The sequence below is a fragment of the Cuculus canorus genome, chromosome Z, assembly GCF_017976375.1.
Source record: "Cuculus canorus isolate bCucCan1 chromosome Z, bCucCan1.pri, whole genome shotgun sequence".
NCBI lineage: Eukaryota > Metazoa > Chordata > Aves > Cuculiformes > Cuculidae > Cuculus > Cuculus canorus.
The window spans coordinates 14,847,416-14,875,184 of NC_071441.1; the positions used below are offsets into that span (position 1 = coordinate 14,847,416).

Below are 27,769 nucleotides of genomic sequence, written 5' to 3' on the forward strand. Positions count from 1 at the left end.
TCCGTCACTTGGGAGAAGAGGCCAGCTCCCTCCTCTCCACAACCTCCTTTCAGGTAGTTGTAGAGAGTAATAAGGTCTCCCCTCAGTCTCCTCTTCTCCAGGCTAAACAACCCCAGCTCTCTCAGCCACTCCTCATAAGACTTGTTCTCCAGCCCCCTCACCAGCTTTGTTGCTCTTCTCTGGACACGCTCCAGAGCCTCAACATCCTTCTTGTGGTGAGGAGCCCAGAACTGAACACAGTACTCAAGGTGCAGTCTCACCAGTGCCGAGTACAGAGGGAATATAACCTCCCTGGACCTGCTGGTCACACCGCTCCTGATACAAGCCAAGATGTCACTGGCCTTCTTGGCCACCTGGGCACACTGCTGGCTCACGTTCAGTCGGCTGTCAACCATTACCCCCAAGTCCTTCTCCTCCGTGCAGCTCTCCAGCAACTGTTCCCCCAGTCTGTAGCACTGCATAGGGTTGTTATGCTCGAAGTGCACGCTACTCACCAGGCAACTGCAGGTCAACCAGGGGATCAGACTGAGCCTGCATGGTTTATGAAAGGCAGGTCCTGCTTGACCAACCTGATCTCCTTCTATGACCACATGGCCCGCTGGATAAGGGAAAGGCCATGGATGTTACCTACTTTGACGTCAGTAAACGCTTTGGCAGTTGCTTCCCACAGCATTCTAGAGAAGATAACAGCTCATGGCTTAGGCTGGTGTACCCTTCACTGAGTAAAAAACTGGCTGGATGGTCGAGCTCAGAGAGTCGTGGTGACAGCGTTAAGTTAGTTGCACAAGCGGTGTTCCCCAGGGCTCGAATGCTGGGGCCAGTCCTGTTTAATATCTTTACCAACGACCCCGATAAGGGCATCGAGCGCCTCTTCAGTAAGTCTGTAGATGACACCAAGCTGGGCGCGAGTGTGGATGTGCTCGAGAGTAGGAAGGCTCTACAGAGGGATCTGGACAGGCTGGACCGATGGGCCAACACCAACCGCGCGCCGTTTGACAAACCTGGCGGGGACGCGAAGAAGCCCAGAGAAACGCGTCACCGAGACGGCTTCCGCCTGGCGCTTTACGGCGCACGGCCGCGGCACTGTCGCGCGGCGGCGGGCGGGCCAGTGGGGAGCCGCGCGCGCCGGAGGGGCCGCAAAGCGCGGGCGGGCGGGGCGCCACGTGCTGGGGGAGGTGCGGGGTCGTCTGTCCGTGAGTGTCCGTCCGTTCGTGCCGGTGTGTTCCCCCCCGTGTGTTCCTGCGCGTGTCTGTGTGTCCCCGCGTGCCTCTGTGTGTCCTCGTGTGTCTCCTCGTGCCCGTGCGTCCCCCGGTGTTTGTGTATCCCCATGTCTCCGCTTGCCCCCTCGTGTCAACGTAAGAAGGATATGGAACTGTTGGAACAGGGCCAGAGGAGGCTACAAAGATGATTCGGAGGGCCGGAGCACCTACCGTACAGGGGACAGGCTGAGAGAGTTGGGCTTGTTCAGCCTGGAGAAGAGGAGGCTCCGAGGAGATCTCATAGAGACCTTCCAGTACCTGAAGGGGATACAAGAAAGCTGGAGAGGGGCTATTCATAAAGTCTTGTGGTCATAAGACGAGGGGGAACGGGTGTAAGCTGGAGAGAGGCAGATTTAGCCTGGTCATAAGGAAGAATTTCTTCACCACGAGAGCCGTGAGGCACTGGAACGAGTTGCCCGCGGAGGCTGTGGCTGCCCCATCCCTGGAGGTGTTCAAAGCCAGGTTGAATGGGGCCTTGGGCAGCCTGATCTAGTGGGATGTCCCACTGGGGATGTTGGAACCATATGATGATTAAAGGTCCTTTCCAACCCTAACTATTCTATGATTCTGTGTCCGTGTGCCTCCGCGTGTCTGTGTCTGTCCGTGTTTCTCCTCGTGTCCATGTGCCCCCCCCGTGTGCGCCTGTGTCCCCCCCCGCATGCCCGTGTGTCCCCTCGTGTCCCCTCGTGCCCGTGTGTCCTCACCCTGCAGGCCCATACCCAAACAGCTGTGTCTCGCAGGGCACTGTCGCTGCGCTCTGTGCGCAGGGAGCGGGGCTTCATCTAGCTGAGCCTCTGTGCTGAGTCGCCTGTTGCCACCTCGAAGGGTCCCTCACCTGAGTGACCGGCGACTGAGAGAGGGGGTTTATCTCCACCAAGTGTTGAGGGAAGCGCAGGCTGGCTTTTCCTCACTCTGTCTCTTGCTCCATTTGCAGTGTTGCCACAATGGAAACCAAGGGTAAAAAGAAGTTTGCAGGGAAGAGTGGAAAAGCACCACGTGGAAAAGTGCCTCACGGGAAAAGGAAATTTAAAAAAGATAATGGTAAGAAGGCCTTTAAAGGCTCCCAAATAGGAGGAGTCCTGGCTGCATGATTGCAGTTGTTTACAGGCATGCACAGTCCTTATTGTTTATCTTGGTGAACTTATGTCACAAAGTGGCTGGCTTGGTACCTGAGTGAGGAGAAGTGGGTGTTGTCTACTTGGACTTTAACAGCGTCTCCTAGAAGATCCTTGCATAGGTGCTGATGAATTATGGGCTGGATGAGCAGCTATTGATATAGATTGAAAACTGGCTCGCTGGCTGGGCCCAGAGTGTGGTAATCAGTGGCACAAAATCTAGTAGGAGGCTGGTAACCCACACTGTATACCAGAAAATGAATACTGGGCTGACAGAAGCTTTATGGAGTTCATCAAGGAGTGAAAGTGCAAAGTCCTGCACCTGACGGGGGAACAACCTCATGCCACCAGTACATGCTGGGGGAAAGCAAACCAGCTTTGCAGAAAGGCCTTTGAGGCTCTTGGTGGTCACAAAGTTGAACATGAGCCAGCAATGTGTTCTTGTGTCAAAGGCGACTAATTGGATCCCGGGCTGCATTAGGAGGAATGATGCCAGCAGGTTGAGGAAGGTGATCTGCCCTCTTCTCAGCACTGGTTAGGCCACACATGGAGTGCTGTGTCCAGTCCTAGACTCCCTAATACAAGAGGGACATGGACACATTGGAGAGAGCAAATAGCTATGAACATTATGAAGGGGCTGGAACACCTCTGCTGTGAGGAAAGGCTGGGACACTGTTCAGCCTGAAGAAGAGAAGGCTTATGGATGTTCTTGATCTGTGCAAATACCTGAAGGGAGGATGCAAAGACAGAGCCAGCCTCTTTTCAGTGGTGCCCAGTCACAGGACCAGAGGCAGTAAGCACAAACTAAAACACGGGTCTCCTCTGAACATCAGAAGTGAATTCATTACTCATTCCTAAGTGAGGATGATCGAGCGCTGGCACAGGTTGCCGAGGGAGATGGTGCTCAAAAGCTGCTGAAATGTGGTCCTGGGCAGCTGGCATTGGGTGGCCCTGTGTGACCAGATGGCCTCCAGAGGTTTCTTCCAACTTCAGTCGTTTTGTCATTCCACCTTGCATTCAAAACTATATTGACTGTGTGGTCAGTAAATAACCTGGAAAAAATAAAGCTGAAATGCTTTAAATAGGTTGCATTGCAAACTCTTCAGCTCTATCTGATTGACCAACAATACTCTTTTAATTAAAAATTCAAGTTGATAGCTTTTTTTTTTTTTATTTTAGACTTTGCTTTCCCACATTAAGGAAAAGTTTATTTGAGAGTTGAAGCTAGGTTCTATGGAGTGCTGTGGGTTAGGATTGAGAAGATGCTTTTCAGTATCTGCTGCCTGCTGCTTGAAACAGATGATGTCAAATCTGCTCTGACCCATTAGCTGTGAAGAGATGATTTGTTGATTGGTGGCATTGCTGTAAGAGGTGGTGTAATTCTTAATTTAGAATAATCCTTTTTATGCCTGGGCTATTATACTGCTGCCCAGAAAATAATGCTGGGGCAAAACTTCCCTAGGGGCAGTGGAAACACCCAGGGGCTGCAATGAAAATATTGGCTTTGAGAAGCATGGAACAATTATTGGGTTTTTTTTTATGTATGTATAGTTCTTAGTATAAAATAGTTTAATTCTTGCTATGGTAATACTTTGTTATTTTGAAGATACATTAGGTCTAGTATAACATTTTAATTTCTGTTTTGTTGGTTAATAGATTCGGGTCCACCAAAGAAGTTTCTCAACAAAGGAGATGAGGAAGGAAAGCCTCAATCCAAGAAATTTGTGAAAGGACAGTTAAGAACTGGAAGAGCTAATGTCAAACAGTTCAAGAACAAACAGCAATCAGAAAAGTTTGCAAAGAAGAGGAAGCTTCAGGATGGTGAAGAGGGAGGTGAGTGGATTTTTAAGCCTAAAAACTTGGTTTTGGGAAACATATTGTTTCTTTAGGTCTTCCTCTTCCCCCTTGATTTGTTATCACCTTTCCAGACTGGCTGAATGACTCCCAAGTTTATTGTTGTTTATAACAATAACTGAAACCTGCTATGTATTGCATAGTGGCACAACTCTCAGAGCAGAGTGTTACTAGTTTTGCTTGTCAATATTCATTTAGGAGAGTGGTAGTGAAAATTAGTAATACACTTTGTAAAAATGAAGCATGATTTTTGGATGGTAAGAGAGTTAAGTGCGTTCTGCTGCATATCAACAGACTCTCAAGGTCTGAAAATTTAAACCTGAGTTCTTTAATGTTCCATATAGAAGTAATGTTTAACATGACTTGCTTCTGTGAAACCATGTGATATAAACCGAATAAACCATGTGATATAAACCAAATAAACCATGAGATAGATGGTGGGGATTTTGTCAAGGTATGAATAAAGCTGAATACTTCCAGTTTTTCTGTAACTCATTCGTGACACTTCATATAAAATTACCACAACTGAGTTTGTTGAGTGGAAGTGCATAGCTGTTGTGTATTAAAATCCTGTTAAAATATTAAACATTAAAAGGCTGTATTTTTTTGCTTTCTCTGAGATTTCAGATATATATCTTTGAGTTAGAGCTCTTCTTTTTAAAGAGGTAAAAGGTGTTTATGAAGACAGGATGAACTAAAATGTAAGATTGCCTGGGGCAGCCATAGGCTGCTAGGTGCATCTTGAGTCAATTTTCATGCTATTAAGAAGTTTTTGATGCATCCTTTAACAGAGCTTTGAGGAAAAATCATTATTTGCTTTCTTCTTCTACTATTTTGGAAGTGAAAATCACTAGCTTAGCATACTTACATAAGTATTTATGCTGGTAGCTGGGTAGTGAATATTTACCTGGACAGCTGCAGACAGAGCTTCTGAATTGTTAGCTATTCAAGTCACAGTTTATGCTGATAAAGTATTCCATTGATTCTCTTGTGTTAATGACAGAAAATGTATTTTTGTCTTCAGGATCAGATTCCAAGAAGCCGAAGTGGAGTGACATCCAAAAGAAAAGGAAGGAGTTAAAGAAAACCAGACAACTTAATGATAGAAGTAATTATGACATAATTTTAAAATCAAAGCAAATATGGGAAAGCGTGAGAAGGTAATGTGTTTTTTTTCTCACATTCAGTTGGCTTTTAGTCATAAATCACAAGATGACTCTCTTTCTCCTCTTGTAACATATGAAGCTGTATTTTCACAGTGAAACTCCATGGACGAATGATAACTTTATGTGCAATTGTGTAGAAGGTTCTAGCAGAGTGTGATGACCCACATTAGAAATGTCTGCATGAGCTCACTTGAATTTTAGGCTAAAATTTGTGAGTAAATACTTCAGGAGTTGTCTTATTTTTTAAATCCTAAAGCACAAAGCATATACTGATTCAGCCTGATGAAATCAGTGAAATTGCTGCATGAGTTTTTGTGGAGGCTTGTGTCTCTGCTTTGCAGTTTTGGCTATAAGATGTCTGGCTGCAGATTTGAGTCTATCTTCTCTTCAGTAATACTGTTACTCAGAAAATAATTTTGAAGTGTGGGTGTCAAACTGCTTAATTATATCTATGTACAGATTTGAAGAATGACACTGTAAATTTGAATTAGCAGGAGCTAACAGTTTTATTTTGCATTGTCTTGTTTCCTAATTTATAGATATAGGTGAATCATACAACAAAAAAAGCTGCTTTCTCAGTCAAGATTTTTTTTTTTTTTTTGTAGGAAGAAATGTGAAAAGGAGACGCGAGAAAAGCTAATGAATGAACTACAGAAACTTCTTCATGGAAAGATTAAAAGTGTAAGAAAGACTAATGCCATAGTGCACAAATTCACAAAAATTTCTTTAAAGAATGGTGAAATATAAGTGAACTTTTAATAACATAGCATTAACGTGTTTTTCCAAGAGCTACAGGGATTTTTTTTGAGCTATGTTAAAAAGGAAAACGGAATCGAAAAACTGTTTGGCACCCAGATTCCAGGACAGTAGTCCTGGGATGCTTTGTCTATCAGCTGGCTAGTATCAGGGTGGCTGTTTTGCCAAGCACCTTTAAGCCACTGTAATTCTGTATTAACTGAAGTTAAAAAACAGCCGCTCAGAGTTTTGTTTAATTAGAATTGTTGCTTTGCAACTTTCTTTTAGACAATGTCCTGGTACTTTACTAAACAGTCTTTCCACTTAATTCTTGAACTGTATAAATATGCAGTGAAATATGTGTTAGTTTTTAAAGTGATATTTGGTATTCCATGTCAAACTGGAACTCTATCATCCCATTCACTCTGGAATTACAAAAAACATGAGAAAAAATGAGATATTATACCATTTCATGGTTTTCTTTCAGTATTAAAACCTTAATGCATGTCCTTTATTGTCAGCAACTTCAAGTATTGTCTGTGTTTTGTTCAATAGAGTACTTACAAGGAGTAAAAACCTTAACACTTAATTTGTTATGGATAGGTAACTACTTCTATAATTGGCATTACATATTGCATATGGCATCAGACTATATGAGAAGGCAAGCATGTTAAAATATATTTTGTGTATAATGCTGTTTGAATGGCCTAGGATAATGAAATATCTCTATCTCTTAGCTGGCATTTGCACATGATTCAACTCGAGTGATCCAGTGCCTTATTCAGTATGGCAGCGAGAAGCAAAGGCAAGAGATATTTGAAGAATTGAAAGGTATTTTCTTCCCATTTAAATACTTCTGTGTTGTTAGGAGGCACTAAAACAAGCCATATTATTTTTAACTTTTTTCATTTTCTGATGAAATGGTGCATTGTTCCTAGTGAGCTCTTAAAAGTTATTTAATTAATGGCTTCTTGTTGTGTAGAGTTAATGTGTTGAAAAATCAAACCAGCTGGAAGTTTCTCTCTTCTCCCTTTCTCTAGGTAGCCTAGTAGAAATGAGCAAGTCAAAATATTCCAGAAATATTGTGAAGAAGTTCCTTATGTATGGGTGAGTATGAAATGAGCTTAGCTATGTTGCATTGTTTAATTTCCAGTGTGAATACTGCTCTTGCTGCTCTTGATCTATGGTGCATTGATCTATAGTAGTGATGAGGCAAGAGAGGGTCTGGTATTGCCTGCAGCAATTTTCCTTTTGCAAGAAGTAAAGCTAAAGCTGTGCACATTGAGGAAAACGTATGCCAAAAAAAGTTCAATTACATGTGCAAAGTTGATTTTTGCTTTATACAAAAAGATGACTTTTGAAAATTTTCTGTGTAGTGTTTCAGGAAGGCATGCTGTATTCTGTAGAATATACCCACTGGTTTCTTTTCTATCCCTCAAAATGCCTTATGATTTCTCCAGATTCCTTGCTTTCTTATCATAAGGCTGATCCAGATACATATGTTTCCTGGTTTCTGTGCTAAAACTTACCACCAATATGTGCTTTTGAAAATAAACCTCTTGATAGGTCAGTGTATCCCCAAAGTTTTCACACTTACTATCCATCTTTCCCTGTCAAACAGGACAAAACCACAAGTTGCAGAAATAATAAAAAGTTTTAAAGGCCATGTGAAAAAAATGCTCCGACATGCTGAAGCTTCTGCTGTTGTGGAATATGCATATAATGACAAAGCCATTCTGGAGCAGAGAAATATGCTGACTGAGGAACTGTATGGGAACACTTTCCAGGTTTACAAGGTAACATCTTAGTACTTTCTAGTCTAAGGTGTTTTGGCATCTAAAGTATTGTGTTAGTAATGCCTTCTCTATCTTACCTACTGTTTCTTTTGATTAAATTTCATTTTTTTCAGCCGCCCAGTTGTAGTCCAGTTTAGCACATTTAAATGATTACTTTCACATTTCTATTCTAGGTTGAAGTGCTATGTTTTTTTCAGTTTGGACTATTTAAATGTATTATGCTTGCTCTGCTTTTCAAAGACAGTCTAATATCCTACAGTTGCAGTTAGAGTTGTCTAGCCTGAAGTGGTCATCCTTGCTGAGATAAGATTTCGGGTTTATTCTGCATTAATGCTTTAAATGGCTTTTGTGTCAGAACTGTGATTTGTCTCATGATAACTGATTGTAGATAGAATGTGCTTGTATCTCTGTACAGTTTGTTACTTAAGTTTAATTTTTGCCTTTTGTTTCCTCTTCTCATGGAAACTATAGGACTAAAGTCCAAACTCTTGAAACCATTTAGATGTAGATCCTCACCAGGCAGAGGAAACCTTTTTTAAAAATGCAGTCTTTTTTTTTATTGCCTTCTGGTTTTCCTTCTTTCTTGCTGACCTTGAAATTTGGTTTCCATTTGACGCACAAATAGTTTGATTTACCACAAAGTACAAAACTGTTTTTATGCAATTATTAGATACTCTAGAATGACTTTTGCACCCGGATGTGCAACAAGGCACACTTTTACTCATGATTTCTGTTAAAATTGAGTATGGATTTAACAGCTTGTTTCTGAGCCATATTGCCATTTTTTTTGTTATAGTTTATTTTAAGTTTTAGTAAAGTGTATTGCAACACTATAATAGAAAGGCGTCTTTGATATGTTTGTGGGCTGTAATTTTTACTGAGAGTAAAACAATCTCTAAAGTCAAGTGCAATGTTAGCTTCCATCATTCTAGCATTCTTGGCATGAGTGCTTCAAGTGGTCATTCATGGTGGTACAAACCTGAGGCTCGAGAGTGTCTTGACAGTGGTTTATAAGAAATCACAGTGTAATCCTTAAGGACATCTGGAATTTCTTGGGAGTTCTGAAATGTGTGGTTCACTTTTCCCTTTCCTATGTCGAACTCTCCACTCGTACTTCTCTGCCAACAGGGACTGTTAGAAATACATTTCTTCAAATTTTCTACCGTGGTCAGACTGTTCATCTAACAACAGATTATTTTACAAGAGTTACCTGTGTAATTGTTTAGATGAGATTCCAGGAAGTACTTCTGTAGTTAAGATACATCATATGTGTTCCCCCCCCTCTGCTGTTCTCGAACTGGAGTTTCTTGGGCTTTGAATAACTTCTCAGTTTATGGACTTGATGCCCCCGATGTATGCATACTGTCATGAAGGATTTCTGCTTTGCTGAGAAGTCTCTTAAAACAATGCCAGTTTTGTGTATTTTGCATTGTATCTGGCAGTCTAATGAAGAGCTGACCAGGATGAGCATAACCTGCTCAGACCATAGAAGTAGCCTTTGTTTGCTAATGATGAATTTTCAGTTTGTAGAAACTTAAGCATTACAACTCCTGACATGCTCAAAGAGGATGCATTTCTAAAAAACTATTACTTTTGCAGAAAATTCATTTTACTTGTGGTATTCTTGAAGTTAATTGAAAAGGGACTAAAGTTTATAATTTTCCATGAACTGAGTATTTCTGTGAACTCTAGTGGTTAAATATCTGATTGTGCATTCATTTCAGACGCCACTTGTCCCAACACTAGATAAAGTGTTAAAAGCTCACCCTGAAAAGAGAGAGGCCATCTTGGATGAGATGAGACAGATTCTTACACCAATGGCACAAAAGTAAGGACAAATTGTTTTAAGGTGTGACAATGTAGCATGAACCGGTTTGTTTCTGATATACTGACAGTGATATTGCTACTCTTTTAAGCTCATATGACAGTGATATTGTTACACTTTTCATCTGTAACATTACTGTGTTGTATAGTACGTAACTGGTTTTGTTCAAAGTGTCATAATTAATATCTGTAATCTTAGTTTCGAATGCCACTTGTGTCTCCTGCCCCAGTCAAACAATTGATAGAAATCCCACAGCGTGGTGTGCTTCCGTAGGTATTATTGGATAAGCTTCTCCAGGGGTCTTTAGGAGAAAATATTTTGCTAGGTTTTAGAATTCGTAACTTTTGGTAGGATTTTCCACATATTAAAAATACTGAATGTCTAATCCAGAATGTTTTCTGCATACCACACTTTCTTTTTCTTTTTTTTAAATACAGACAAAGTAGTGCTAGCTTATGTTAAAACCACTACTTATTGGAGACTTTTTCTTATTTCCCTCTTTCCAAATACAGAGAGTCTGTGATAAAGCACTCATTGGTACATAAAGTATTTTTGGACTTTTTCACTTTTGCTCTCCCGAAACAAAGATCCGTAAGTATGTTTTCTTTGGTTTTTTGTCTTCCTTTGCCTTTCAGCGGAAAATTTTTAATGTTGTTGTGAAAGTCTTGTAAGGTAACCAGACAAAAACATACCTTATATTTACAGAGCTTCACACATCTGATGACTCCAGATAGATGACTGTGGAGTAGTCTTGTATGGAGATTTACAAGCGCAGTGAACTTTCACACTAAATCAGTGATGTTACATGATATGTGAATTTAAAAAAAACATCTAATGAAGTTACTTTGATATTTTCTCTCTCCATGCTAAATGTTCCTTCGCAATAGATGGAGAATAATTAAAGCCAGGGACGTTTGTTCCAGTAGTTCAGCTTTCCAGTGTGTAATTTCTTAACCAGTTCTAGCCATTGTCCAAAAAACTCTTGACCAAAATACAAACAGATTGGGCCCTTCTGTCAGCAGCCAGAACTTTGTCTTCTGTCTCCTCATGAACCAAGCATATGGCCTGTATCATTATGTTTATATTAAATTCGAATTTTAAGCTTGCCCTAGCCATTCTTGCAAAAACTAGACCTAAATACATCTTTGTGATATGATGTATAAGCTGGTATTGTGCCTAACATCGCCTGTCTTCAAGCTGTGTCCCATCAGCCTCACCCTGGTTCTGCAGGTCAGCACATCTCACTCTGGGCCAAGTGGAGCTTTCTAGGCTTGCTGTCTCTTACCTAATTCTGCTGGGCTGGACTCCTGCACTGTTTGTTATTGTTAAGAAACCCAAAGCTAACGGCAGTGAGGTGGACGACTTGTTGCCTACTCCAAGTCTAGATCTTACCTGATTAAAGGTGCCTGTGCACAATCTTATGTACTTTGTCAGAGGATGCTTCTGGTTTCACAGTCATGTGTGTGAATCACAGTAAGGACATTTCTTTTCTTCCTTGCTTTTTTGTGCAGCCATGGTATGTCTGGAAACCCATTTTTGTAAATGTATTCCTGTCTGGGCATAATGTTAGTGACACCAGTTGTGTTGTGGCTTAGTTTCTAAATGAATGGTAAAATGCTTAGAACCTTTAACTAGGAAGCCAAAAAAAAGCTAGGGATAGGAAGGGAGATAGGTGGGAGCTTTATGTCAAAGAAAACTAACAGAAGTAGTATCTAGTAAACCAGGAGGTGGGTTTTTGGTTTGGTTTGGTTTTTCATTTTTGGCTGATGGTGTTATTTATCAGGTGGCTTCAGAACCTCATTCCTTTGATATGAAAACTAACTTTTGGCTAAATGTTATATCTGATTCATAACATTGTGTGGTGCTTAAACGCCCTTTTAGTTCTTCATGCTACCTGGCTAATACCCTATACATATAAATAAGTTGCTTAATCTTTAAAGATTTTCTTCCTAAATGAGTGGTTGACATTGTCTCCTCTAATTTTAGTCTCAGTTCTGAGCACCCTTCCTTGAATTGTCTGTAATAGGACAACTGAGAAGCTCCAGTGCATTTCTGATTACATAAGATGAATATGATGAACTGTAGTTTTGCAAAGGAGGAAGCTTGTGTAATTTGCAGTCTTTTGAACTCCTTTTGGGGCCATTTTCCATAGGTCAAGGCAGTGAGAGTGGTTCTATAGAGCCAGCGATGCTCCCTGTAGTGTTGTGGGCAGACAAAAAAATCCTTTCATCCTCTTACCTGCCTTGGGATTTCGTGGGCCTTTAATTTTGCCTTTTTGCTTTATCATCTTTTCTTCCCCAGGAAATGATAGAAGCTATCAGAGAGGCTGTCATCTACCTGGCACACACTCATGATGGAGCCCGAGTAGCAATGCACTGCTTATGGCATGGTACTCCTAAGGTATTGTTTGGTCTCTCTCTACCCACTCCCTTTAATAAGAGTCTAGTCTGAGACCGTGAGTGTGATTGCTCACATGAGTACTTCTGCCACTGCGCATTTTGATGTAGTTAAGTATTTGAGAGCAAGGTTAAAAAGTGGCCTCACTTTGCCTGCTAGCAAATACAAGCAGTAGTTTTTTGTTTGTCAGAGGATTTCATTAGAACTTTTATAATGGAAGCATCATCTTTTATTTTTAGCAATCTTCTTGAAGATGAGACATGAAGCTTTTCCATTTTCAGATTATTGGCCATTCATTCATTCATTTATTCATCCCTTAGTTTTCTTAATGCGCATTTAACTGGCAGTTGGGAGAGAACAGTAAAGAAGTCATAATGTGGAAGGATATTTGGCTGTGGAATGTCAAGACTTAGAAAATGTGAACTTTAAGTTTCTTCTGCTGATACAGTATCCTGAAACCTATGTAACCTATGTCATCATCTCTTTGGAATATTGAAATGCCTCTTTTTCTGTATTTTTTTTTTTTAAAGACAACTTAGGGAAATAGTCTGCTTGTTAAAGAGTGCATTAAAAATATGAAGTTACTTGAATGTAGTAGTAGTAGTGGATCAAAAGAAAGCGGAACAGTGGCTGCAAGAGCCAAAAGTACAAGCTCTGAGAAATTTACTGCCAAAAAAAATGTTGCTAGTAAAGGAGTTTTGCAACAGGCTAGAGTTCTTGCTACTTTAAAGTTTCAGGTCCTGTTGAATGGGTTTCTTTCCAGATGGAGAGTTGAAGTGCATTCTTCTGTACGTAATGAACAAGACATAAGTGAACGTAGGTGGTAGTTTTGTCCCCTCACCCCAAGTTTCCCCTTTTGGCATCTCCCATTGGTGGGCAGGACTTGTAAACATATCACAGAACCTCCTTGGTATTGAATCATTCGTACTTCAGGTTTAACTTTTCATACTGTTTCTAGGCATTGCTTGATAGTACAGATGTGGGGCTTTGGTAGATAGCCTTTGCTTTACTAAGCAAATTGAAGGTTATAGTTCTGAAGGTGTAAATAGCAATCTGATTATCCAGCATTACTAGTATTATGAGCTCATTTGGGTTTCTTGTTTCCTTTTGGATAGGACAGAAAAGTCATTGTGAAAACTATGAAGACATATATTGAAAAAATAGCAACGGTGAGTGTTCATTAACCATTTATTTCACAGTTTCTGAAACAAGGGATTTGATAGAGGCTAGTTTAAATATTCACAGTGCTGGAAACAAAAATGAGATCTTAACAAAACTAAGTTTAAAATAGTCATGATGTAGTCGATAGTGCCAAAGGTATAATGAAATTTATGGAATATGTAGAGACTTACTGACAAGCTTCAGTGTGGGCACTACATGTAGTACTATCCTTCTTTAAGGTAGCTGAATTATGAGTTGTAAGTACTATAGGTTTTTTCTACAATTTTTTCTTTTTATTTTTGAGGTTGACTTTATATTGTGTCTTGGTATGGCTTGTTGATTAATTCTCCTTAGTTGGGAGTGAAATAATGAATACAGAAGAGGAACAAAAATTGAGATATGCTGGGGATGTAGTTGAAAAGGCCATTTGAATGTGCATCTTTCTCATGCACACTAACTTTTTAAGTCATGAAGCTTCAAAATGAATTAATGCTGAAGTGGCATACAATGGAAGAAGTCTGTATTCAATGTTTTTTGAAGTAACGTGTGTTTGGGGACTGCAGCACCAATAGAGTTAACAGTTGCAGCTAGATTTCCTAGTGCTGGGCAAAACTGCAACTGTGAAGAAAAGCTGTTTAAACTTCCATCATTCCTTGTTGCTGTATTGTCCTGTTTACTAATTGTTGATATGGTCTCTAATCAGTGGTCTCCAGACTTTATTGATCACAGAACCCTCAGTATGCATCCTTGATAAATGTATAGTGATGTATAAATTATGTACACGTACTACTGTACTAGTGTCCGTTATAAAACATACACAGAAATAGAAATTTAAAAAAAAAAAAGATAAAGCTTACTTTAAAGTGGTTATTTTTATGTGTTTATTAGTGGTACAAAAAAAGTATTTTCTTCCTGCACCACAGTGGACTGTCTTGTGTGTCCAGCTTTGTAAGCCATTGGTCTTAAGTAATATTTCTCTCCATGATTTTCTAATACCAGAATAAATGAATTGTTATATTTTATAAAATATATAGAAATGTGAGACACTGGGTAAATAATAGCTAAAACAACACCAGAGCACTGAAGGTCTGGCTTTACTTTTAACAAAGAGTCTTGCTGACATAGAAGTGATTTGGGTTGTGCCCTCTTGAGTATGCCGAAGGCTTGCTTTCCAATGGTGCAGTAGGGACTGGACAGTTCATTGCAGAGGCATGATCTCTGAAACTACGATATGTGTTGTATCTCAGTTTTCAGCAAATCTGTTATAGAAATGAAATCTATATGTAATGTTCCTGCAAGGCAAATCCTGTGATTACAAAAGATGATTAAACTTTAAGATCAGGTTAATAGCTTGGATGTGATAAAGCAGTATATCAACTTTTAATGGCAGATCAACTTAATTAACTTCACTTTGTTTTAACAGTACGCTTCTCTTCTCTGCTTTCAGAGACAGCCTAAGTGTTGGGCTTCTCTCATTATATGCAGAGTTTGTGATTCGTGCTATGACACGTTTGAGAAATGTTGATTCTAAGTCAATTAGTATATTCATAGATCTTTACTGTGTGTGGTTTCTGGTGTCTCAACTTTGCAGGGTGAATTTTCTCATCTCGTCTTGCTGGCAGCATTTGATTGCATTGATGACACTAAGCTTGTGAAACAGTTAGTTATATCTGTAAGTAACTGAATTTTTCCTGAAATAGTATACTAAATAGTGTCAGTGTGTTTGTCAGTGTTTAGGTGGATAAAACCAGGGATTCAATAACATTATTCAAACCACTTTATCTCTTTTCCACTGATACTGTTCCATTGTATTTATGTGCCATGATTATTTTTTTGCTTTCATAGAAGTTCTCATCTCTTTCTTATGTTCTTTTTAGTTATTTGAGCTAGTTTTTAAGCAAATTTTTTTCCCCAGCTTCATTCCCAAAATTATTTAATAGGGTTTCATGTATACTTATGATTATGTTTACATGCAAATTTTATCACTTCTTGGATGCCTTAATCTGTGAATTACCATGAAGTTGTATTTTCATACTGATAAAAGAGACTTCATAGTGTCCAACTAATTTTCTTGCAAGCAGGGTAATTAACATTAATCTATAGGTTGTAATATGCTTATAGTAGTACTGATGCTGTAGCTTTTACGACTGATGAGAGGTAGTGACAAGGAGATAAAGATAAGATTAATACTGTGCATATGGGGGAGGAATATGAGGAGAAAGTGGTTCTGAGGAGGCTTGCTTTAAAATAGAAGCAGTTCTTCCATTGAGTAACTTTTTATAAGGGGGAATTGGGTTTTTGTACTCTAGCGTGAAGGTTTGGCACTAAATCTGTGCCTCTGTAATGAATGTGGAGAGAAGAAAGCGTCCCACTGGGGAGATGGATTTTGTTTCTCCAGTGTATTAGCTGTAATCACAGCTGAGTTTTGTTTCTAGAATCAAATCTGCAATGTAACAACTTCTGGGCGAGTTCCAAGTAAATAAGCCCTCTTGTCAAGAGATCACTGAGGCGTTCCTGTACCATATTACAAGCGCTATGCTTTCTGGAGGGTTCGTTACTTCACATTCTTTAGCTGAGCTTCCAAAGTGTCATTTAATTCCTGAATCATCTGTTTTTCCATGATCTGAGATCAAAGATGGTTACTGTTTGGTCATCCTACTGCATCAGTCTGGACAGAAGAGTAAAGGAGAATAAGGAGAAGTGGCCTTCACACATGCAGAATTGGCCCAGCTGGGTTTATGTGAGGTCAGGAACTAGCAAAGAGTGTCAGGGAAAAGGAAATAATATCAGATAAGATGAAAGACAGCTTTTCAGAGGATGAATGAAAACTAGTAAGAATCGATGAGGTGGAAGTATCTAGAAATCAAGCATTGAAGCAGACTCTGTAAAAGAATCCAAGCCTTAAAACTATTTTGCAGAGCATATGCACTTGCAGACTTCTATAGCAATTATCGTTCTGTCCATAAGTGTAAAGAATGTAAGGATGGGGGGTAGGGGTGGGAAGCAGTGTTTGGGCAAGTCTTTTTTTTTTCTTTTTTTTTCTCTGTAATATTATAAAACTAATCTCTTATGTGGATTGGCAGAATGGCTGGAAATTCATAGGTAAGGGAAGGGCTTAAGCTCTTTAAATCATTCGAGGAATGTCTTCCCTTCTCATCTGCCAGCTCCATGGAATCTTAATCCAGGACAAAAGAGTATGTATGACGGTTAAAACCTTCATGTGTGGTTTGAACTCTGCATTGTGAGCTTGGCATGTGTCAGGATTCGAGCAGGTTTTAGGAGGAAATTTCTCTTTTTTTTTTTTTTTTTTTTTGCGAGGACTCCAAGCAGGACTCCAAGTTTACCAACAGGAGGCAGCATGCTCTTGTTGTTCAGAGTTTCACTTAGTACTTTCTCACAGTTCTGGCACTGAAAGTGACTAAATTCTGAGATGCATTTGAAGTACAGAATAAGTAGGGGAAATACACTTTTGAAAGATTTAAAGAAAAATGTGTCTGTTGTGTCTTAGGCAAAGTGACTGTGTTATAGGTTGATTTAGAAGTGCAGATGATTTTTGTCTTTATAAAATACTTTCTTTACCTGCTTTAAGTTTTGAAATATTTCAGCACCTTTGTCATCCATACTTCACATGCATCGAAATCTGAATGTACACGCTAGGAAGACACAAAGTGGTTTTGATTTGGGGTGTTCGTTCCACTGAAAAGGCTTTTCTTTTTCCCCATGTCTGGAGTGTGAAGATTACAGTAATAGATTTTTATTTGTACAGTGCTACTTCAAACTGATGTTCATCTCAGTTTACCAAAACTCATTTTCACCTAGGTTTAAGCAGTGGTTTTGAAGTAAGAATGTTGTCTTACGATTTCCTGCCAGCTTCAAACCACCTTTCTCTGTTTTTCTTCCCCTCAAAGATAACCAATCAGGTTCCATATTAATAAAGAGTGACATTTGTTTAAATTGTTGCTGGAGGGGTTTTCATGGTGGAAGAAATTTAAAATACACTGAAAGTGCCCAGAGCTCTGTACTGCCTTCCTTTGCTTTGGTAATCACAAATGTTACATGTATATTAAAAGTTACCAGGAATGGACTGTCATAATTGTCAAGAGTATTTGGAACGCGTACAGGATTTTCCAGTGGTACTTGGAACTTGCATATAAGGCATATTGTTGTGTCAAAGGGTATTTGTTAAGAAGCTGACAAAAATTTGTGTACAAACAGATGAGATAATGTAAGTTCTTCCATCTAATTATAGCAGCGTACTTCTATAAGCAAGAAAACTCCCCTGCATATTCACTACTTTCTTCTTCATCTGTGTTAAGTGCTCAAGTATATGAGGTGCCGGCTTTGTAGTTTAAAGCCAATGACTAACCTCTGGGGATTGACCATTGTTTTCTGCAAATTCTAAATAAAACTCCTAGTAAAAGTCATCTTTGTGCTTGAAACTTAATATTTCTTGATAAAGGTTCTGTGATCAGTTTAAGGTCGACCTTTCCATCCTGTATACTGTGATTGATGTGTAGACATTTATGTACACTCCCTTGAAAGCCAGCATGGTATCAGTGATCATTCTTAGGTGATGTGGTAGGGGATCCTTTGTATGTCTAGTCTGCTAAGGTTATGGCTTTTACTGAGGTTATCTTCATACAGCATTTGACATACCTGAATATGTGTTTTTCTTCATACTTGCATGTATCAGTGAGAACAAATCCTATGCTTTTGTAGTATTTTCTAATCAAGTGACGCTGAAACATCTGATGAACACATTTAAGCTGTAATGTTGTTTTATTTCTCTCAATTCTTTTAAACTTTCATTCTGGTTACAGCTTTTTATTTGATTTCGCAAGCAGGTACGAATTTCATTCATAGTATATGTTTTTCTTTTACTAAGCTTTGCATTTGAAAGGTAATCAGTAATTACTAGTGGCTCAAAACTGTGATTTCTTTAATGTTTTGTTGCTATTGTTTGACTTTTACAGGAAATAAATGCTTCTTTGCCCAGTATAATAAACAACAAATATGGAAAGAAGGTCTTGTTGTACTTGCTGAGTCCTAGAGATCCTGCACATTTTGTTCCAGAAATCATCACACTTCTGCAACAGGGAGATGGAAATGCCCATAGGTAACTTAGATAATGAAGGTTTAGTTGTTTTCCCTGTAGTCTAGAAGAGTTCGTTCAACTTTCTGGCATGATGAATTTAATTTTAGCTTTTCTTTATTATGTATCTTAGTAGTGTAAATATATATAAGTAATACATTATTAGATATGTTAATCCGTAGTCCTTATTTTTGCATTTTTTCGTTTAAAGTTCATGTGTCATGATTGATGTATTGTATTGGTGATCAGCAGTTTTCCCTTCTTGTAAAGGACAAAAACTGTGGTATGTTCTTTGTTTACACTCATATGTCAAATTTTGTGTAGCAGAAAATTTTTAGTATGCATTATTGGTGTTTTGAGTTGCATAAAGCATCTCAGCATCTAGCTGTAGAAGTTGTTAATTTGAATTCAGTCTCTGCTATTGACATTGATGCTCATGAACTTTTGAAGAAGCAGCATTTTTAGATTATTAGGGAGCTATTTGAGAAATAAATCTTGGTAGTTGAGGTGACAGAATGAACAGAAAATGAACAGATTGAATTATCGTTGTTAACAAAGAACTTCATGAGGTTTACTGACAGCCAGCCTTAATTACTACACTTTCTTACTCCATGTGTTCTTAAAATTTATGTGCAACATGTGTTTAATTGTATGTTAAACAGAGGGAAGAATACTGCTTTAGTTTGGTCTTCTAATAATTTCTAGCTGTCTCAGCATATATTTTCTGAATTTCTTGTTGCTTGATGTGCATACAGAGCAAGTCTTCTAACTGCAGTGTGCTGTCTCTTTCATCAGTAAGAAGAATACTGAACTCCGTCGCCGTGAACTCCTGGAAGCCATTTCCTTACCTTTGCTGCAGTATTTGCAAGAACATACCCAAGAAGTAGTGATAGACAAAGCTACCTTTGTCTTGGTTGCTGACATCTTAAGAACAGCTACTGGTGACATTCAGCCTGTACTAGATGCAATTGCTAACTTAGCAGCAGAAGAACTGGTTCCAGGTGGCTGTGATGGGCAGGTAACGTACCAAAGGGTAGGGTGCTGAGGTCTTGCAGAAATTATTTTCGTGTTACTTAAACCAAGTCTGTGCACCTTTTCCTTTACATAAGATGACAACATCTTTAGAAGAGCAACAAAGCTGGTGAGGGGGCTGGAGAACAAGTCTTATGAGGAGCGGCTGAGAGAGCTGGGGTTGTTTAGCCTTGAGAAGGGGAGGCTGAGGGGAGACCTTATTACTCTCTACAACTACCTGAAAGGAGGTTGTGGAGAGGAGGGAGCTGGGCTCTTCTCCCAAGTGACAGGGGACAGGACTAGAGGGAATGGCCTGAAGCTCCGTCAGGGGAGGTTCAGGTTGGATATCAGAAAAAAATTCTTCACAGTAAGAGTCATTGGGTACTGGAACAGGCTGCCCAGGGAGGTGGTCGAGTCGCCTTCCCTGGAGGTGTTTAAGGAACGGGTGGATGAAGTACTTAGGGACATGGTTTAGGGAGTGTTAGGAATGGTTGGACTCGATGATCCAATGGGTCCTTTCCAACCTTGTGATTCTGTGATTCTGTGATTCTGTAACATGCAGCCCTGATAGCACTTATACTTTAAATGGGTTCTCTGTTTTCTGACATTCTTTGATAGTTTGTTGTTAATGCATCTGGAGAGATGAAGGCTTAAGCCAGCATTTCATCTGAATTTGAGCAAGGTGGTTCGTGATCTTGAATCTTCAGAAGTGCTTTAAACATTTTGTGGGAAGGAACCTGACAGTGGTGTTACACAATCTCTCTTATAATGTTAACACTATGCAGTCAAGCAGGTAGTGAATTTTTATAGTTCATTTGACCGTTTACCCTGGAAATGCTAGAGTCTGGCAGCTTTCAGGTATGCATATCTCTGTGCAAGAAAATATCTTAGTTTTAGCTGTTTGTCTTTATAGCATGACCTTCTCTTCAAAGTGTGCCCCTCTTCTGTTTTGTTAAGCCCAGTCAAGTTATGTGTCTGTAAACTAGAAAACGAAAAATGCTGTGTGTGCTATTAAGATACATGCCCTGCAGTTTTTTATAGTTGTGCTGAATTTGCTGTGTCTTTTCCATTCTTATAAGATATACATTTGACAGAATTTTATATGAACTACTCAAGTTTTCTGTGATTTTTCTGTGATCCATACTGTATTGAGTTTTCAAGCCTGTGAAAATGTGGAAAGTTTGGATGTTGCTGCAGAGACAGCTAGGATTCTGCTCAGTAAGCATGGAGTCCTTGGAGAAATGAATGAAACATTGATTGATATAGTTTATATTACTGAAAGTCAGATGTTACAGGGGAGGTGGGAAAAACGAAACTGATCGGTTTAAATAAATATTCATATACTTGTGTCAGAGTCATTGATATTTGCATAGGTGGTGACTACTAAATGGACCAGTGTCATGTGGTGTGTGTAAATCAAGTATGAATGTTTATGAACAGAGATGTAGCTATGCTTTGAAACATCATCATTAAAGGGTTTCATTTTTTTTTCCATTTAAAGCTTCACATTGCAGAGCATCCAGCAGGCCATCTAGTTTTGAAATGGTTAATAGACCAAGACGAAAAAATGAAAGAGAGTGGAAAAGAAGGTATGTTGGAAGTTCAGCTTTACTTGGTCAAATTATTACTTCAGAGTAATCAATTATCTGATCTAAAATAAGGTTGCTGGATTTATTTCATTGAATAAAATAATATGTAGAAAATTTAGCATATCCTTTAAGATTATTACTTCTGTCTTTTTGCCTTTGTGAGCTGTTATATGACCAGAATGCCAAGGATACTACTGCTTTTTCTGTGAAGTAAGGACTGGTCCATTTTTTCTCAGGAATTTACTGGGTGTTTGGGACAAGTCTCATTTCTATGCTTAAAATGTATTGACAGCTTTGCTAAATTACATAAGAGTTTAAAGGATAATAATAGAAAAAGTCAAGTCTCTCTAACAGGAAGACTTGTTTCATTAGTGCTCATGAGCCAAACTCTATCTCCGCTATGTTCGTTAGTGCTGTTGGGTTAATGCATTATAACTGCTATTACAAGAATTCATGCACAAAATTAGGACATCTTTGCTATTTTATACCCAGGAGGCAGAAGTTGGGCAGAGACGTTCTCATCTTACTTTAGCTTTTAAACTTATTTTATAACAGTAAAATCTTGTTGTGTGAATCACCATATCCTAATAGAGATTACTTTTTCTCATATGAAAGCCTCAAAAAATGAAAGGAGGTAGTAGTGGTAGAGTATAATCTGAAGGGAACTTCTCTGTGTGAATGGGGCTTTCTTCTTTGTAGAATTATCAGACCTTCTTAAACTTTTTTCTTTTCTTCTTAATTATCCAGGTATCTGCTGTTTCCTTTAAAAATAAGGGTTAATTAGGCTTTATTAAATGTTTCTGAAAGGAGGCTGTTTTGCGATTTCTGAAGTGGATGATTAAAAATGTGCAAAGGGGAAGTTTAATATAGATGATGGATTGATTTCTGCTAACATTGTGCAATTCCTGTTTTAAACTCAAGCTGTTCCCTTTGATGTCTTTGTATTCCTCCGAAGAATGCACCATGCAGAACTGTTTCTCTGAGTGTATGGAATTTGCATTAAAAAACAACCACATTTTTACCACATAGGGAACAAGTTGAATAAAAGCTGACCTGTTTCTCAGATGGAATTCTGATCTGAAATGCCAGTGAAAAATAGCTTCAGTGTATGCTTGGATGTTGGAGTTTGTTGGGTTTGGGTGAAAAATACCTTCAGTGTATGCTTGGATGTTGGAGTTTGTTGGGTTTGGGTGGGGTTTTTTGGGGTTGCCTAATGATAAACTTCTCTTATAACTTGCATGCTGAATAAATTTTCTGAAGTTTAGTTATTTAAATTCAGCTGAGGACTTGAGGTCAGCCTCCGTTCTTTTCTTTTGCACGTGCGATTAGTGTAATGAATCTGCAAATAAACTTAGGCTTTCAAAGCTACTGAAGAAATATAGCCCTGTAGCATTAGTACAGCCCAAAAAAAACAAAGGTCTGGTGGTTTTCATGCATAAAGGATTAGCTCTGAAGTTTTCAGTGACTTCATTTGTGCAAATTGTGTTCTTCGGTAAAGTCACGTGCTTAAAACCAGCATTTTTCAGCAGAGGATCTGTAAAGGTATTCGTTGCATTGAGTAGTAAATTATTTTTGAAGAGGAAAATTTCATGAATACTTGGTCGCTAAACCTATTTGATTAAATCACAACTACAGGGAACTTTTAACAGACTCCTTTGTATAAATATAGTGTCGTGATTTTTTTCTTCTCCATTTACAGTGTGCTTTGCAAGAACATTGGTGGAACGTGTTGGCATTGAGAATATGAAGACCTGGGCAGAAGTAAATCGAGGTGCCATTATTCTTTGCTGGTATGTAAGGCACATATCTGTTTCTGATTAATTTCCATTGTTACGTTCTTAAACAGCTAATATCAGTTGAAATTTCTACTGGCAAAATGCCATTTTTTGCTTAGTCTGTACTGTCTTTCATGCCACTGATAAGAATGCAGTGGAACAGGGTACTGGAAAAGTTCAGACCGGAGTTTTAAACAGGTTGTTCCTTAAGCACATACTTTTACAGTACTAGGAAGTAGCTCAATGTTGGATAATGTTAATATTAAAAATGAAATTTATTTTTAAAATCATGCCTACCGTGCCTTGATCTACAAGCACAAAATTCTCAAAAGAGCACTTCACAAATAGCTACATTCAAATAATTAACTATGAAATACATGTGACTGACAGCAGCATACAAGAATCCAGATGTTTGGGGTTTTTTTGGTAACTTATTGCTTTGTGTTCATGCCTTAATTGTGGAGGCTAAGTGGAAATGGTTTTGGAGTAGACTGTACAAAAGAATAAACCATACAAAGGGTTATGATTAACTAATTGGCTCACAACTTTGAAGCAGTGAACTCTGCCACTAGTGGGAGCAAAGAGACCTCTCAGGAATCAGATTTAACATTAACATTTTGTTTTATTAAATCGGAATAGCAGTGTTAATCATAACTGTTTTAATTTTGTAACTACCTGTCAGCATCAGGTCACAGAAACCCAAGTTTTTGTCTTTAGCTCAAAGAGTGTCATCTGTGTTCTGGAACTGCTGGGTCAGTATTACACTGCTGGCTCCTCAAAAAGACTTGCGCTGACTCAAAATTGGAAAACTATTCAAACAGACAATATGATTTTGAAAAATAACCTCTTCTGCCTTTTTTTCACCCCCATTCTACCTCTTCTAAAGTTACTTTATGCACCTTGCTGTTTGCTTTCCATCTCTGCTCTTTAGGAATTCAGAGTGAGACTACTTTGACAGTCATGCTGTCGTGCAAAGTTAATCAAAAGCTGTTTTCGCTATTAGGACTTCTGCTAGCTAACCTTAGCTTAAAGCTACCTTTGTATGGTCATTAGCACTCAGAGCACTGTTGAAAAGAGTTGGTAGTAGAAGAGTAGTTGCAATCCAGATACAAAACCGGTTTATGCAACATCAAAATTGTCATATGGGTCTGGCTGTTAAGACTGTTCAGCTGCTAAACTGATGACTTTTTCTTTGCCTCTCACAACAGGTCTTTAGAATTCAATAAAAGCATCTAATGCCTTTAAGTTGTCTGAGTCTGCAGACAGATGTTCAGTACAGATTTATTATAAAGACTTGTTCACTGACAGTGTGTCAGTGCCTGGACTTTTTTCCACTAACTCAAGGCTGAGGAGATTAATTTAACACGTGGTGTTGCTGGTTTATGTACTAAGCTATTTTGATTGTCCAAATAAAGTTTCTAATTAAAATAGTGGATTTTTTTCCATATGTAACTGTTTGGCTGTCACCCTAACAACAGCCTCTTAATAGATTTTAAAGTCTTACAGGTAACTAGTCATTGCTTATGAGCAAAAACCAGCACAGAAACGGTGTATTTTGTGGAAAAGTTTGTGAAGAATGTCAGTCTTTCCTCTCCCTGCCATTACTCAGGGCACTACTGTGTGGGGTTTTGACAAATGTGCTTTGTTACCAAGCAGGGGGGAGCTTATCACCACATTGTCACATTTCACCAGTACTGGAAGTTGGCTAATGGGAAAGAGAGATAAAAGAATCGAGGAGGAGTGTTTGTTGGTTTGCTGGAATTTTGTTTTAGAGTTTTTATTAATTCTAATTAAATTTGAATCCTTTGTAGTTTGAACTTCTCTTGATTATTCTGTAGGCATGCCATCCTCTTACTTAGGCAGCTGAGAACACATGAACGTAACCAGATGCTTTTGTTCCATCTCATGTGACACCTGCGTACCACGCTAACACGTAGTAAATAATCTCATCTTTGTTTAACTGCATATACTGAAGTAGAGAGGTTACCAAAATCATACAGCAGTGATAAATTTAATTTAGTCTGGAACAGAGAACAACTGAAATATTTTTTTACATTAAAAGATCAAGTGTTTAAAAACTTGTAATTTAAAAAAAAATAAAAAATCAGATAATTCTTTTGTCATAAAGGAGCTCAGATCCTTCAGACAGAGGTAATTTTCAGATGCTACCAGCTCTCCCTGAAGCTATGATTGATTTTTGTTTTGTTGTTGGCTTCGGAAGCCATCTGTCACTTACATGCAGATCAGACACTCAGAATGGACCCAATCAGTCCATTTGAATATTTTTGGTTTTCTAGTCACATAGTCTTATTCACCAGTTATGAGCAGTTCATTGCATGTGCTTGATTGTGATGATGTGATTGATTGTGCTTGATGTCGCTGCTCGCTGCAGGGGAGTTGGACTAAATGATCTTTGTGGTCCCTTCTAACCCAAACCAGTCTATGATTCTGTAATTGCTTAGTTACTTGGTATGCTCAGGACACTCTCCTTTCATTGGCCGGCTCACTTTTAGTTTGATTTTTATAAAAAATCTGAGGCCTGGTCCTGACCTAGTACAAGCATGAAGAGTCCTAAGGTAATGAGAGGGCTCTTTTAAAACATTATAATCCAGTTTTGTATAAACAAACTGTTGTAAGTACCTGAATGTCATGAATGCTGATCTGTTTTACATTTTTACATCTGCCCTCTCCTCAGTGTTTTTGAATTTGTCAATGGTGTGTTACATCAGGGTAGAAAACGGTTTAAAAAATAACTTCACTGAATGACTTACCGATTTCCATGCGCTATGTGTATAACTTGTAAAAGTTTTTATTTTATATCCACAACATATGAGCCTGCTTACCAGGTCATAGGAGAATTTTCAGAGTAGTAATTAAAAAAGCTCCCAAACCTATGTTGGTCTTCTGGCTGTATTATCAGACTCGTAGATGCTTTATATTAAAAATGTAGTGTCTTAGACACCAAAAGTTTGAAAACAGCTTTTCATGTATAGCTGTTGGCAGATGAAATTAATATTTAGAAATAGATACAGTGCAGTCCGGAGTGGCTTGCTGCTTTGTATGCCCATTGTCCCTGGAGGTGAACCATGTGCATCTTTCCATAAGTACTGATGTATTCAGCACATCCTTTGTACTCTTTTATTCTTGACTTTCTTGCTGCTGTCAGGAGTACATGACTCACAGAAAAGCTGAAAAAGCATCGTCTTCACCTGTACGGAATTCAGTTTAAAGGTCTCTTGATTAAATAGTACAGTCATAGCCAAAAGGGTAATAGAAGTTGTTAGTCATAGTCATAGAAATAAGTCTAGCATTAAATAGCTAAAAATAATGATGTCGTCAGATGGGCTTCCCATGCTTTACTGCCTATAGTGTTGCCATCCTGCATGGGATTTGGAGTCCTAAGAAGGCAAAATTTAAATCTCACCCTAAGCTACATTAATTTCTTTTCTGTCTTACTCAGTTCAGCTTGCCATGTCTACTCCTTGTTTAAAAGCAGGCAAGAAACAAGGTTTTAGGTAGCTGAAAATTTGGAAGGTGTTTGGAATAATCTTAGGGATTGTAAGGACTGGTAGTATCACGCAGCCTGCTTGGTATGAGCTGTTATAGTTTGTTTCTAATCTTAGTTTATTTGTATGCCAGTGCACCTTACAGTTAGTTGTGTTCTGGATTGCACATGTTGAGTGTAGAAGGCATTAAGTTTTTTAGGCAGTGTTCAGTGATCATTTTGAAGTAGCAAATTATGTGTGCCATTACCTCTGCTGATTTTGTGTTATAATCAAGGAACATTTCACTGTGACTTGAAGGAAGGGGAGAACGACAATCGCTGCCTAGGTTGATTTCGATAGTGCAGAAGCTTTTTGTTTTCTAATTTTACTTTACAGCTTATAATTGTTTTCCCTGTTTCTGGGGAAGAAAATTGTTTTCCCTGTTTCTGTTATCTGGGAGAGCTGGTTTGTTTTCCAGAGCTGATACCTAAAGTACAGAACTGGTAAGGCTCTGTCATCCTGTGCTAAACAAAGCGTGGAAGTACAATAATGAAAGTATGTAATGTGTGTTAGATTTACTTCACTGCAACCAGTTTTAGGACCCCCATTACAAGAAAGGAGCAAGTTTAGTGGAGGGTAACAAATATAGTTGTGGAGTGGAACACTTGGCGCGGGAGGAGAGGCTGTGGGACCAGGGCTGGTTCAGCTGGGAGAAGGGGTGGCTTTGGGGCACTGAGCGGTATCTCCACCGTGAGAGGGTTGAGGGGAGCTGGGTTCTTCATAGCATTGCCTGCATGGCTGGAGGGTGACAGGCATCGGTACGAGGTGAAACATGGGAAGCTTGTACTGAAGATAAGAAGAAGACGTTTCCCTTGAGGACATCCCAGCAGGGAGTCTGGGGCCAGGGAAGTTGAAGTTGGTTTTGTCACCTGCATTGGAGGAGTTTCAAGCCTGAATAGGTGAAGCTCTAAGCAGCCTAGTCAGACCCAACGTGAACCTGCTCTGAGTAGGAATCTGCAGTTCCTTACAATCTGATTTATTGTGTGTTGGTTGTGTTCTCACTTGATGTTTCATACTTTCTGCGAAGTTTTACATCTTTTTCTGATAGGAGGTGATAGTATCTGCCCTGAACTATATCCTTCCTAAATAGTTAGCGTTTCCTTAGGTGAACAGCTTCTTTTCTTGTGACCTGCATGTGAATTTTGACATCCTTGGTATTTTTCCTGTTTCTTGTAGCCTTCTCCGGAGCGCTGATCAAAAAGTGGCAAATACAGTCAAAAAGGGACTGAAGAAGCTTGTCCCAAAGTTGAAGATGAATAAAAATACAAAGGGAATAGAAGCATTGCTGGAGAAATTGACTTCCTAGTGTAAGTGAGGCTGAAAAGACAATTTACATCAATGCTGAGAGTTGGTAAGATTTTGCACCATGGTTGTTTTAAGAAGAAGTATATGCATTTGTAAATTAAATAATTTGTAAAACATCTTGTTTGTTGTTTTCATTCTGTTGTG

At 39.0% G+C, this 27,769-nt stretch overlaps 1 protein-coding gene across 4 annotated transcripts; it reads left to right on the forward strand.

Moving 5' to 3' along the window:
- Positions 1–1,142: 1,142 nt before the first annotated feature.
- PUM3 (pumilio RNA binding family member 3) lies at positions 1,143–27,741 on the forward strand. 4 transcript variants are annotated; one of them, XM_054053871.1, is made up of 18 exons: positions 1,143–1,175; positions 2,194–2,300; positions 4,031–4,207; positions 5,253–5,388; positions 6,000–6,075; positions 6,867–6,960; positions 7,170–7,236; positions 7,751–7,925; positions 9,650–9,753; positions 10,263–10,341; positions 12,052–12,150; positions 13,263–13,316; positions 14,900–14,980; positions 18,282–18,424; positions 19,196–19,418; positions 20,913–21,000; positions 22,700–22,790; positions 27,497–27,741. In XM_054053871.1, the coding sequence occupies exons 2-18, from the start codon at positions 2,204–2,206 to the stop codon at positions 27,624–27,626; spliced, it is 1,914 nt and encodes a 637-aa protein (XP_053909846.1). In that variant the 5' UTR covers positions 1,143–1,175; positions 2,194–2,203; the 3' UTR covers positions 27,627–27,741. The 4 variants fall into 4 exon arrangements, with proteins under 4 accessions (XP_053909846.1, XP_009554439.1, XP_053909847.1 ...); XM_009556144.2 differs by having other exon boundaries at positions 1,146–1,217; XM_054053870.1 differs by having other exon boundaries at positions 1,148–1,193.
- Positions 27,742–27,769: the final 28 nt, after the last annotated feature.